The following is a 14,035-nucleotide window of genomic DNA, read 5'->3' as shown; positions in this document are numbered from 1 at the left end:
ACGACCAGATTTTTTTTATTTTTACACGTTCATGTTAGCGTAATCTTTCGTACGGAAGATTACGCTAAAGTGAACGTACGATTAACCTGGGTTAGCTTCATGTTTACGTTCATGGTAAACATTCAGGGTGTTGGAACGGATTAAAAATGATTTACATTAATTTTAATGGGAAAAAACGATTTCCGTGATTGAACACATCGGTTTTCGAACAGGGTTCTGGAACGGATTATGGTCAAGAACCGAGGTTCCACTGTAAGTTCGAAAAGGGTATCATTTTCCCTACCTCTTCATCTCCCCTATTGAATAGACCAATGATAATAACAACAATAGTAATATTAATAATAAGTTATGATATAACAATAAAAACAAAGTTAACCATACTTCTAGACGCACTATTCCCAATATCTTGTATCACTCACAGCCCATTTTCTTCATCTCTGTATTCCGACAGTCATGTTTTTTTTGTATTTAAATTTGAACAAGTGAATAATTGGACATTGTCCGATCTCGTCTTGTAAATTGCTGCAAAGTTTGACTCCACACACAGACACACACATACTTTTCCTGGTTGTTCTCACCTTTGGGATTATGAATATACTACAGCCGCTTAAGTTTTAATTTCCCTCTTTCCGAATGAATCATTTATGGATGTTTCCTGGCACTATGTTTTTGTTGACCTTAAATAACAGTTTTGCAGTGAAATTTTTTTACAAAATCATCAAATTTTAAAAGAGTTTCGGGGGGGTTTAGTGACTTCATGCTTGTGTAACCAGAGTTGAAATTTGATTCGTTTTTTTGAACTATCGCAAAATCTGTGTTTTTCTTGCATTACTGTTATAACTTTGGTACCGCATTCATTTGTTAAGTCATGGGCGTGTGTGACTGTCTTTCTCGTTTGGCACTTTACGGGCTTCAGCGCTTGCCGTACCTTCAGCTATATCACCTCGTGCTGAAGGTAAGCTGTGGCCAATATCAGTTTGGGTAAAAGTTCACATTTTGCTAAATATAGGAGCCGGTTTCACAAACTATTTTTGTATATAAATGTATGAGTTGTGCTAAATGATGCATAAAAAAGCACTAATTAAAAAGTAAAGTAATGCAGCTTGAAACGATGATTACTGAGATGCAACATGTTTCAAACCAACCATGCCACGGTGTGCGGCATGTTGAGTGATGTCCCGTTTTTGTATTTTTGTTCACGTTTTAGATGATTGCTGTTGTGCACAGACGCCCTGACTTTTGTATTGTTTTATTTACTGAATGCAGGCAATAAACTGAGTGACTGTGAACCCTTGTGTCGCGCATGATTGAGGGTCGTTACACTTGTCCCTGCAGTTTTTTGTAAGTGGAGCATGGAACTGGTGAAAGTAAGAAAAGGCCTATTTCAAGTACAGTCCAAATGCCAAGGCAAACTCCAAGAGTGATGAGATAAGTACATACTTGCACGCGCGATATAAGTAGATTTACAGAGGCTGCAATGAGGACAGAAGCCAGAAGATGGTGTCAGTGAAGTTCCATATTCCGTACAGCGCCATTAACAAAGCTGAAATTTCCGAGGTACTTACCTGAAAAATATTTCTTGTAGAGCAAAAGTACATTTTTGAATACATTTACTTTGTGTTCATAGTTATTAATAGGTGATCATTTCATCCCATTTTTAATAAAATATTGATTATTGAATTGTCTTTATTATCATCCATATCAATGTTGTGAAACATTGTATGCAAAGAGATTAGACACTGAGTAAACATGTAATAAAGACTTGACGAAAAAAATGATAAAATACTAGCATAAAAAACAAGCAAAAAAATAATAATTATATTATAGTGCTTAGAAAACTGCCAAGGCTGTAATAATGCTATAAAAAAAAATCCCGCATCGTAACAATAGTTCAATGAAAAGATGTGCAATAATGTTCTGCAGCAACAATTTTAAAAACTCAATATAATTTTACAAGATATATCTTTTCAGTTTCGTGCAAAAGTATATATTTTCAGTTTCATTTAGGAACAAACGAGAAAACCCTCCCCCAAATAAGTCATAATATGTTATCAGTTTCCTGCATTTGTTTATGGTGGTAATGGCCTTGAGGAAGCTGTCCTTGAGCCCGTTTTTCCTTGTTTTGAGGGACCTGTAGTGGCTACCAAAGAGCAACATTTGAAAGAGTTAGTAGCCGGGGTGTTTTATAATGTTAACGGACCTGCTACTGTATCGCAAGACCACAATGCCCTTTAGATTGGGCAGAGAGCAGCTGATGATCTTTTGGGCATCTTATGTTTTTCTGTCTGCTGCCATGCTCCCAGCATACATATAATGGGCGATTGTGTATCATTAAGCAACTCCTCACGGCAAAAAACTCTTCATTAGTTTCTTCCCCAGGGCGATTACCACCCTAAACAAGCTTGCAAAACTGTGAAGTTGAATACCATGCGACTCATTTGGGATTTTTTGTGGCTGCTGAATTTATTGCACTACTTTTCATTGCACTTTTGTTTTGATACACTATTCTTTCATTAGACTATTTTAACTTCTAAGCATTATGTTGTAAGTATTTTTGCCTATTCTGACAGGACGTTAAGATTAGTGACAGTACAGAAAAATTACATTTTATTCTATATTAAAAAAAAACAAAAAACAAAAAAAAACATTATCATGTAAACATGCATTCAAAAAAATACTGGTAGGAAAATAAAAATGTATTTTTTTTTACATGATTCTCACCAAGAAGGAGCTAATATGACTGTCCGCCATCTTGCTGCTACAGGTAGCACCAAAAACTAAAATCTTTGGGAAAGGCTAGGAAAAATGGTGCTGCTCTTCACCTAGTTGCCATTATTCCTTGATTGTAGCACTCGCTTTAGGTTGCACTACACAATACACAGGGTTGGGTTGGGTTACTTTAACTTGATTACTTTTGGATTACTCCAATACCAAATATGCTAATAAAAGACAAAAGACACTAAATATGAATAAAATGATGACTCACAACACGAGGTAAGCTTTCTCTCCTGGCTTTGATCTCCAGCAAAACTAGTCAAGTCAAGTCACATTTATTTATCTAGCCCTTAATCACAAAAATGTCTCAAAAGACTGCACAGGATTACAATTACAAAATTGCACAATTACCTGATCTTAAACCAAACATCAAATGCGACAGAAACAAAATGAAAATCAATCCAAACAGCTTGCCAACATCATTTTTGCCGTTCCATGTATTCCGTTACTCTCCAAGCCTGCACAAAATTGAGTCATCTTATTCATATTTAGTTTCTTTTGTCTTTTATTAACATATTTGGTATTGGAATCATCCAAAAGTCATTGAAAGTAATCAAGTTAAAGTAAGCCTACCGCACCCTGTATTGCCAATACAGACATCTCCTGGTAAAATATTTTCGTCTCTATAAATGAAATCAATGACCGCAGCCGCAGTAAATTTCACAAATCGTCCACACCGTTTAAATAAAAGTGAATCTTTGTTTTTATTACCAATTATGAAAATGAACAGGCACCTCTTACACAGAGCTTCATCCCAGAACTTGTTTTTTGTTCAAAATAAATACGCAATAATAAACATCAGTGACTACATTTCAAACCACACTGAAAATTAAAAGAAACCAAGACCCATGTAACTTGATCACCTGCTTAAAAAAAAACTTTTCTGTGAAGGCTCTTGCTAGGTCCTCTCGCATGTGTTATGGCTGCTTTTGTTGACACAATCATTTCAGTACTATCTTCAATTTTTATGGATACAAACATTTAAAAGCTCCTAGGGCCGAAAAAAAAAAATACATTAAGTGTCTAGAAAGGGATAGTTAACACAGTTCTTTGAGTACCATCTCATTAACATCACCCTAGAGAAAAAAGGATGGGAAATTCAAGTATTTCTTACTGGTTTGAGGAATGGAAATTTCACTTAAAAACATCCTTGTCCTGCAGGTGTTCTAAAAATCATGACTCACAACGATTACGTTTTTTCTAATGCATGCAATTTCCACCGTCAAACTACTGTACTTGACCTTTTGAGTACGTTTTGATACTTCCTGCAGTCGGCATGTGCTAATCCTTTAATGTTATACGCCAACTCTTATCACTACGAAATAAATAAGCTTGAAAACCCCCAAAACTTCTCGAATCAAAGCCCTATATACAACAACCGACGTGTTATAATCTCAATATATAACAGTCTCTTTTGGTGAAAATATAGTTAAAACATCTGAAAGGTATCTTTATTGGAAAAAAATCTACCTGAGCCATATAACGCTGACCAGGCAGGATCACAAAGCCGTCCCGTCGACTTTTCTCGATGAGGAAATGACTTTATATCACAATCAAAACAGTGGTCAGCGATCCGAATTGCCCCAAACCCAAGCGGGTACGAAAAGTAGAAATGTTCAAAGCGTAAAAATGATATCTTAAAGAAAACTGCAACAGACATTCTTAAAAACGAAAGAGGCCCCCTGCACTCAAGCGCTTGACCTAATGCCATTTTTCCCCATGGCAGAACCGAGCTCAAGTGGGCTTTATGGATGCTTGACAAAATAGGGGAGGGGCTTCTTGGGAATGATGACAACAGTACCTCTTAACTACATACTCTCACAGTGCATATAATATGTATATATATATAAAAAAATACAAGAAGCATCTTGGGTTTATGATGGTCGGGTCCCTTTCGGAAATTCCTTTGGGATAACTCCATTGTATGCCCAAGCGTGTGTCGATCAGTTGGTTCTTATTGCACAACACAAAGACCTTCGATTCCTCTCACACACAAAAAAAATGTATCAATCATTCCGAAAAACAGGAAAAACACACACGCTAAAAGAACACCTTGCATACTGCATTACCGTCGCGCCGCCCAATATATGTTCCATCTCGATGCGTCTCGGTAGCTCCTCCGATTTTCCGTTCTTGGTTGTTACCGACAACACGCATCAAACATCCCTTTAGGGGGGTTGGGTTGGGGGGTTTACCGGTAGGGGGGGTGAATGCAGTCGAGAGCTCCGGCGCATTGGTGTCTTTTCATTTTTCCAGTCAGAGTTCAGAGACCGGATGATTTCAAAGTGCTTTACGTAGGTCAGCAGGACTTCTTCTGTGGTTATTACAAACTTTTTGTACATTAGCAAGTATCGTCTGAGGAGGAAATGAGGGACAAGGCGGTTAGGAAAGGCATCGATTGTGTTTCGGCCTATCCAAAACGACTCACCGTGATACCACCATTTTGTCTTCTTTGGATTTTTGTTACATGTTCTTACATAAAAGGAGTTGTCAGGTGGTCGTCTCTGTGGAGTAAAAAAAACAGACACAACAGCTCAAAGAACGTTTTAGCGTTGCTAGGGTTAGAATGGGTGACAATATTTGACCTAGCGTTGTCTTAATTGTCCTAAAGATGTCTTTTCCTATGTGAAAATTTTGGTTTTGGTTTGGATCACTTAACCCAGTGATTTTCAACCACTGTGCCGCGGCACACTAGTGTGCCCTGAGAGATCGCCAGGTGTACCGTGAGAAATGATCCAATGTCCCTTTTTAAATTTAAAATGTTATAAAACATTTATAAATCATGTTCCGCAAATATGATGTCATTGTCAAGTGTCTGTGCTGTAAAAACTAGGGGTATTAATTATTTATATTGTTATTAAACATAATGTTCAGGGTTATTTTATAACATTTATGGGTAGTGGTGTGCCGCAAAATTTTTCCAACGTAAAAAACGCGCCCTGGCTCAAAAAAGGTTGAAAACCACTGAATTAACCATTAGGGTCGTGGGGGAACTATTGAGGAAGCACAGCCTGGAGGCGCCCATCTCTCTCCAGGCAAACATAATTCCACCCGCCAGTAATGTTGACTGCAGTGTAAAATAAATTTGTAAACAACAAAAAAAAAAAAACACTATCACCAATTCACCAGATGATGGCAGTTGCCCTTTGGCCACTTAGGCCTTGGCTTTCTGTGAGAATTTAAGCTCACGCCATTTCCGACATGGTGACTGTAAATAAAAAAAGAAAGTTGACGGTGAGGCCCACCATTTCCAGGACTATTGGGAGTTCGAGTATTTTTTCACTGAAATCCAAAACTGAGTCTGACTTATTTGACAAGAGACGGTGGCCGATTTCAAAGACTATGATGACAAATCAAGCTGCATACATAAAGCTAACTGGAAACCAACCCTGAGAAAAGGTGAAGCAACGGGAAGTTGTTTTAACGGCACAGCATCACTTTTTCACGAGAGTCGAATGAAAATGCTACAAAGGCGAACTATGAGGTCGCAACGCTGATCGCGAAGCACTGCAAACCTTTCACGGAGGGTGAATTTATTAAAGACTTTTCAAAGAATGCCAAGCTGAACATTTTCAGCTTACTAAATCTGGCCTGCTTTCTCAAAAGTTCGGACACCTCTGACCTAGTCTGTCTTGCTGTGAATAAATAGGTGTCGCATTTTTTTGTAAAGTTATTTCATAAGATTAATTGCAATCACTAATAAGGAGAGCAAATTGCTGAGGTTGACAGATGTAGTTTAAAAAACTTAAATCTATCATACAGCACCATCTCCATTAATGGAACGTTGCACTACAACAACATTACGTCTTGGTGGGTTTCTTTCATTAAACAAGTTTTCATCTTTTCTCTTATGATTCTAGTAATTGTTGGAGTTTCTAAGGTTTCTACAAATTGTAGTTTCACTTTTCAGCGATCTACATTCCTTACCTTTTCTTTGCAGCTGGACAACATGCTAATGATGCTAAGACAAACTGATTGCACTGAGAGGGCTGGTGACCAGTCTTCCGTGAGGATGGATAGACAGATGTGACCGTTGCTATACACGTGAGGGTGGATGGGTACGTTTTCCCCTGTGAAGATTACCTGACAGCGACACGGAACGGTAAAAGCAGTCACTTGACACCGAATGATAACGAAAGCACCGCAGTATGTGGTCTTGAAGCGCTTACCTGAGGTGAATCGAAAGGATATCGACTACTAAATTTGAAGAGCAGCTGAAATTTTTCTCCTTCGTATAGTGTGCCGGGGGCTCCCTCCATGTCTACTATCCACCTGAAGAAAAACATTGTGTTACATCAAAACAGTAGGAAAATAAATAAGACTTATTTTTCAAACAACTTTTGCACCACTGGCAGTTCTCTTATACCTAGCCACTCCTTTGCACATCTGTTCTCCTCTGCACTATCGTACTCCAGTGTTATTGTTATTGTATAGTGACTTGTTTACCTGACTGCCCATTTTGCACATCTGGTTAGCTGCTCCTCTTGCACTCTTTGCACTACTGTATAATACTATACATAGCTATAATGATTTAGCATATTATTAGTACTTCAATACTCTAAGTCAGCACAACATTTATTTCTATCTGTACATTCAAGGAAACTGTGCGGGTCAGATGTATCGACATTTCGTTCTGTATACACGTGTACAAGAATGACAATAAAGTATATCTGAGTCTGAATCAAATGTTGGCATGCACTAGTATCACAAGTACCACGACAACTACGACGTGCTCGGTAAGTAATGCGTCAATACTACAAGTACTACTTTGATTATGACAAGATCATTAAATTAACTAGAAGTACATCAAGTACTATGTACTTATAGTTGTAATGAACTTGTACAGGTGATGCTATACTTGAAGTACAGGTTGTAGTACTTTGATTACTCAATAGTATTAATGGTTATTATTAACATTAGTTTGAACAATCTTTATTGACACTTCTAACAGCAATTAAACTAAGTGGTCGATAACCAACATTGAAAGACATTTTTCTGTTGCAGTAAAGTCAAACTGCTGGCATTGAATAAAGTTTTATTTGAATGACTACATCTTTGATAAAAAGAGACCTTCATATCTACATGTTTTTTTTGACGGAAACAACCTAAAAACAGACCTGTAGTTACAAATGGACCACATTGGATCAAAAATTATTGGTTTATCTTGAAACAGTCATCAAGTCAAGTCAAGTCATGTTTATTTGTATGGTCCTTAATCGCAAAGAGTCTCAAAGGGCTGCACAGATCAAAGACTATTGCAAACTACAGACTATTACGACACCATCCCATCATCGAAAACCTACATGAGGGCAAATAATACATACTGTCAACATCAAGTATAGGTTATTCACATGCTATAGAATAGAAGTGTGTTTTAAGCTTAGATTTAAACATTTCCACTGAGGTTGCACACATCAATAAGTCAATGACAAAATGTTGATGTTCTCAATGGATTGCTAATTGATCATCAGATTAAAATAAAAATTGAAAAGGCGATACCGATAGCTGTCATTTCGGTGAATGCAGGCCGAATTGTATACAATCAAGCTGTTAAGTAGCAGTCGAGCAAGTTAACTAGAAAAAAGTACATGGTAAATGGTCTGCATTTATATAGCGCTTTTTCAAGTCACATTTGCCCATTCTAAGTACTGCAATTCTGATTCTATTACTAGAAAATGTATCTAAAGTATAGATTTTTATTCATTTTACTATTTTTTTAACCTACTGTATTTCTCTCATGAAATGAGAAAAATAGAATACATAAATTGCATGATTTCCTGAACTCCGCATGTCCAACAAATTCGACCAAAAGTTTGGAAAACACTGATTTATGGTAATAATGTAAAGCAAAAAGAAATTTAGAAAGAACTATTCGAAATAAAGTTTCAGCTCTGGGTCCCATCCTGTTATTTTAATTGCTGAACCTGGATTGTATTTTAAGAAATGAGTGGCAGACAGCATCCAAATGCAAGTAAAAGCTGCTTGTGCTGGAAAATTAGTTTATTAAAACTGAAGAAAATGTCTTCCTAACCATATGATGGTTTCATTAAAAAAATCCAGCATACCAAGTAATGAAAACGCTGCAAAGATAAGAAAAAAAGAGGTCATTATGATAGTAGTAACATAATCGCTGGCCTGGATTCTTCGACTGACTTAACAGCAAGGACTTGTGGCATGTTTGGGTTAGCAGCCTTGGGGCTCTTTCTGCCCATTCCTGGTGTGCGAAACCATCCAGGCATAAAGTCAATGAGGTCAGCGCTTTACTCTGAGAAGGTCTTTTTGTTTTGATTGAAAATAACTCCAAAAATAAGGGTTTTGTGCGAACAATTGTCACCTTTAATAACTTTCCATGAACAGGAATAATTTAGTACACAAAAAATACTTTCATTTAATACCACTTTTACACACTAACTAACTGACAGCAAATATACTACCAGCTATCAGGGCATTAGGGATTCAGTGTCCTGCCCAAGGACACCTCAACATATAAAACGGAGGAGCCGGGAATCAAACCTGCGACCTCTTGATCCCAATACAAGCACTCTACCTCCTGATCTAATGCCAGCCTGTATACACACACACACACACACATTATATATATGTATATATAACTTTTGTCTTATTGAAATTACTGCTGAAATATGTTGTATAGTTTCTGTATAAGTGTCCTGCAATGATGAGTCCAACAGTGCCACCTGCTGGTATGTGGTAAGGCTTGGTTTGGCTTTAGACTTTGCGACAGGAAGGTGGGGGTTTTTGGCAATCTACAATGAGCTGCCAACTGTAAGACACGATATTTTGGTGCTAATTTTAAACATTAAAACCACAGCTGACAAATCTCTCAACATGCACAGTAATGTGATTGATGTTGTCAAGCTGTTTGGATTTATTTTCGTTTTGTTTCCGTCGCCTTTTATGTTAGTTTTGCCGGACGTTGCATGTTGTAATAAAATGCTAATTCCCCTTATAGAGATAAAAGCCAACAGAGAAGCTTACCACATGTTGTGTTGTGACTCATACATTTGGAGGTAAATTGTACCCGTTCTTTATACTCGTTATTGTTATTATTATTTCTATTTTCTCGTATATATAAAAAGGATGATGTTGGTTAAAATTCAGACTAAAGAAAAATATGTTGAATTCATTGTAAACGTTAAAAAGTCACTATACGATCTCTTGTTAAAAGCATCTTGTTAAAATGGATGTAAACATGTATTGTGATGGTTGATATTCTAAAATGTATTTTGTGTCAACTGAAAAGAAAGCTCTTTGATATGTTTTTGGCAATCTACAACGAGCTGCCAACGAGATCAAAGCCAGCAGAGAAGCTTACCACGTGTTGTGTTGTGACTCATTCATTGGCAGCAACCGTAATAAAAACCTCATCATCCAGTCCAGCGTGAATATGAATCTTTGGTGGGACAAGTACACCGCGGTTACATATATATGTGTTATATGGAAACAAAACTGGAAGTCAATCAAGATCTCCAAATATGCGACCTAGAAGCCATTAACTTTATCATTATGTGTGCCAGCCAAGTGGGCCGTAAGTAAAACACAAGGGCCAGCTGATCCTATATTTGACGTAGGAGTTTCCTTGTTTGAACTGACCGATTGCCTCTAAGCACGTCAAACCACCTGCTCTATCGTCCTGTCAACAGTAGCTAGTGTTCTATACACTTTACACAGATAAAAACAAATGGCCAACTAATCTCAGTATGCAAAGTATGCATCCTTAAACTTCGGTTCTACTGAGGAATCGTCTTGCCTTGGAGGAGAAAAGAACTCCCCTTGCACTTACTTCACGGAAATGTAAACGAATTCCATGTCAACCAATTTGTTCCTAGAAGGGCTCGTTATAAAAGGTTAAATTTACAAGGCACACCTACTCAAACTATCCCGTCAACAAGATGTGCATTCAGTGCAGAAGCCAGTGGAACTGGTTGGAATACTTGTCAGTGAGGCAAAACACTGATTCAAACTGACTGGAGTATAAAGTAGTTTTTCCTGGTTTACTATGCTATGCTCTTCCCCCTGAGATTCGATCTGCAACCTCAGTGGAAACGTTTAAATCTAAACTTAAAACATCCATTTTATAGCATATGAATAACCTATATTTTGTGTTGACAATATCTGTGTATCAATTGCCCTCATGTAGGTTTTAGATCAGGGGATGGTGTCATAATAGTCTGTGGTTTGTAGAAATCTGTGGTCCGTGCAGCCCTTTGAGACTCTTTATGATTAAGGGCGTCACAAATAAACATGACTTGACTAGAATACTCTTGAAATTAAAAAAATGTAATAGGAATGTAGTAATACTCCTAAGAAATACTAGCACAACACTCAACATTTGGAAGTCGGCAAAGCACCAGCTTACTTCCTTGATCAAATTTCACTCTTTGGGATGCAGAATATCTTTACAGAATGTAACTAATCACTCGAAAGAACAGTCGACACTGCCATTTTCTCAAAATATCTTGAGATTACGTAATTCGTTTGAACTATAATTTGTATGTTCATGAATTGGATGCATATATTACTCACTGAGTTATGGTGTTCTGTACACTTTTCTCATTCAGCAACATTCCTGGGGGTGGATCATTTTGCAGAGCTAATAATTCCTTTTGTAGCCGTTTCTGTAAAAATGAAAAATCACATCAAAGTCATAGAAAATCATACACAGCACACTCACAAGACAATACCAAATGCAGTGATAACGTGTGTTACTTTCAGAATGAGATTACAATTGAAAGTACTCATATTAAGAGACAGGGTTACCATCTCTCACACACACTGCCTCTTTAATTTGATCTATGTTTACAAGGCTTTGATTTGAATTGGAAACACAATGATTACACACATACATGCATCGCCATTTGGTGTATCCTGGTGTTTATTTGGTTCTTTCCTTTACCGGGTTGTGTAGTTTCAGAAAGAAAGCGATGCACCTGTTCAGCTAAAGAGTAAACTAGAACAGGTCAACCTACGCACCGACTGCCAAGCTAACTCAGCCCAACGCTTGACTCGGGCGTCGTTTCACTCAACCGACCTGAAGTCTTAAACTGTTACATCATATTATCCGTGTGGGAAAATACATGGTAGGGCATGGATGTTGTTGCCCAGGCTATCCAGATTCAGCGCCGGCCTTGACTCGGATGCTTATCGGTGATGTGCTAACGATACTAATGCTAGCACAAGGCAAGCATCGGACTTCCACAGTTAAGTCGAAATGTGTCACTGCGTTGGCACTGACGTCACGGCAGCCACGATTAAAGCCGTGTCGCGCCCTTGACAAAGCGAAGAAAAAAGCCTGGGACGGTGTGGTCTAAAGCGGGTAGACGATAAACTTGGGGCCGCTGTCATTTGTGCTCTTACCTGCATCGACGCCATGATGGAACCCCCACGCAGCACTGCTCAGTGTAGTGCTTGTGACGTCACGGGACCACGTGACACACGTTGTTTTGACAGGAGCCGACAACCTAGCAACGTAAATTATGCGATCCATTTTAAGTTTATTTACTCACGAAAAGGTTATCTCCGTTCTAAATTGTAAACGGTACTACGTCAAAGCTAATTTGAGCCCAAAAAGTAGTACTTCACGCTCCACACATTGACCAAACTACTATAAATGGAGTTGTACGGAATTTGGAACATTTTTACTCGCAGCCGCCATTTTCTGGCTTGTGGTATTATTGCTGCCTGTCAGCTCATTCGTCATCCAAGTCCATGCATTTTTAGAGGTGCTTGAATAAATGATCCTTTACCATCTTTTTGGGGTGTTGGGGTGGTGTTTGGACTGTACTTGAAAGTGATCTTTCACCATTTTCAGGATACTAATTTGGAAAATAATGTCGTTTTGTTGACATTATCAATACTTTGGTCTCAAGGTTGGTATAATGAAGCATCATTTGTTTTAGAAAACAGAGATGGCAATGAAACATTTTCAGTTCATACAATTCATAAACAGGGTTGGGTAGGGTTACTTTGACTTGATTACATTCAATTAATTTTGGATGACTCCAATACCAATTATGCTAATAAAAAAAAGAAACTAAATATGAATCAAATGATGACTCACAACACGTGGTAAGCTTTCTCTCCTGGCTTTGATCTCCATCAAAACTAAAATAAAATGCGACAAACAAAATGAAAATAAATCCAAACAGCTTGCCAACATTTTTGCCGTTTCATGTATTCCGTTACTCCCCGAGCCTGCACAAAATTGAGTCATTTTATTCATATTTAGTTTATTTTGTCTTCTATTAGTATATTTGGAGTAATCCAAAAGTAATTGAAAGTAATCAAGTTAAAGTAACCCTGCCCAACCCTGCAAATAGAGATAAAAACAAAAAACACGGGAAGGGTATGATGTCACTCTTAAGTACTCCCCATTCTTACTACCCAATGTGTTCCGCCCCGACTAGTTTTGCTAAAAATAAGAAAAGCAGATAGGAGTGGTGGAAATAAAGGGCATTGTTAACATTTTTATAGAGAAAATATTTGACTTAACTTGGGGACACCTTAATCGTTGTTAATACAGAATCCTAATTAAACTCGGGTTTCAAAATAAAAAAAATTTACATTTTCAATATAATTATACCCAATTTTGCTGTAAACAGTATAGCTCCTGTCATGCTTCCTGGATTATGTGCAGTTGCTCTGTTATTACAAAATGAAAGTTTCTGTTACCCTATTCAACTGTCACTTGTTTTGAAATTGATATACATTTAATTGAATACCAAATAATATCCTGTTTGATGACTTGATTTTCAAGGTATTAGAATTGTCTTTTGAACAATGGGGAGCCTGAAATTAAAATGATAGTAAAGGTATTTCTTTGAAAATGTGTCACGGTTTAACATAAGAATTGTGTGTACCCAGGACATTAGTATGTGGTATAAGTATCAATGACTAAAATGTGTGAGACTTTGGTCAGTCTCCAAGCACAACCCATTAATAACTTTGTTATTCTAATTTTTTGTATTTTTCATTACCTTTATCCTGGAGTTACACATCTAAGCTAGAATCAATGATGGAATATATTCACAAACGGGTTAGAACTGAAGAGATTATATCACTCTATGAGGACTTAAAACTGGAATGCCATGTATAAAAGAGGAAAATTATAACTTGAGGGGCTGTAGTAAATTCATAATCCCAAAGGTGAGAACCACCAGGAAAAGTATGTGTGTATCTGTGTGTGGAGTCAAACAATTTACAAGACGAGATCAAAGAAAACAACTATCCCTTTTCAAACATG

General features: G+C 37.4%; 1 protein-coding gene across 4 annotated transcripts; it reads right to left on the bottom strand.

Annotated features, from left to right (window-relative positions):
* Positions 1-3,454: 3,454 nt before the first annotated feature.
* On the bottom strand, positions 3,455-12,239 carry ube2wb (ubiquitin conjugating enzyme E2 Wb). Of its 4 annotated transcripts, XM_088322489.1 has the most exons (7): positions 11,825-12,076; positions 11,640-11,731; positions 11,320-11,411; positions 6,945-7,047; positions 6,703-6,858; positions 5,204-5,279; positions 3,455-5,130 (listed from the first exon to the last, which is right to left on the bottom strand). In XM_088322489.1, exons 2-7 carry the CDS (start codon positions 11,649-11,651, stop codon positions 5,117-5,119), a joined length of 453 nt encoding a protein of 150 aa, XP_088178615.1. In that variant the 5' UTR covers positions 11,652-11,731; positions 11,825-12,076; the 3' UTR covers positions 3,455-5,116. The 4 variants fall into 4 exon arrangements, with proteins under 4 accessions (XP_088178615.1, XP_088178613.1, XP_088178614.1 ...); XM_088322487.1 differs by lacking the exons at positions 11,640-11,731; positions 11,825-12,076 and adding an exon at positions 12,151-12,239; XM_088322488.1 differs by having other exon boundaries at positions 11,640-12,074.
* Between the last annotated feature and the right edge of the window lie 1,796 nt (positions 12,240-14,035).

The sequence above is a fragment of the Urocampus carinirostris genome, chromosome 18 (assembly GCF_059441175.1).
Source record: "Urocampus carinirostris isolate Australia breed hairy pipefish chromosome 18, RoL_Ucar_1.0, whole genome shotgun sequence".
Classification (NCBI taxonomy): domain Eukaryota; kingdom Metazoa; phylum Chordata; class Actinopteri; order Syngnathiformes; family Syngnathidae; genus Urocampus; species Urocampus carinirostris.
Note: the sequence above shows the minus strand (reverse complement) of the source record. Positions and strands in the feature narration are given on the sequence as shown.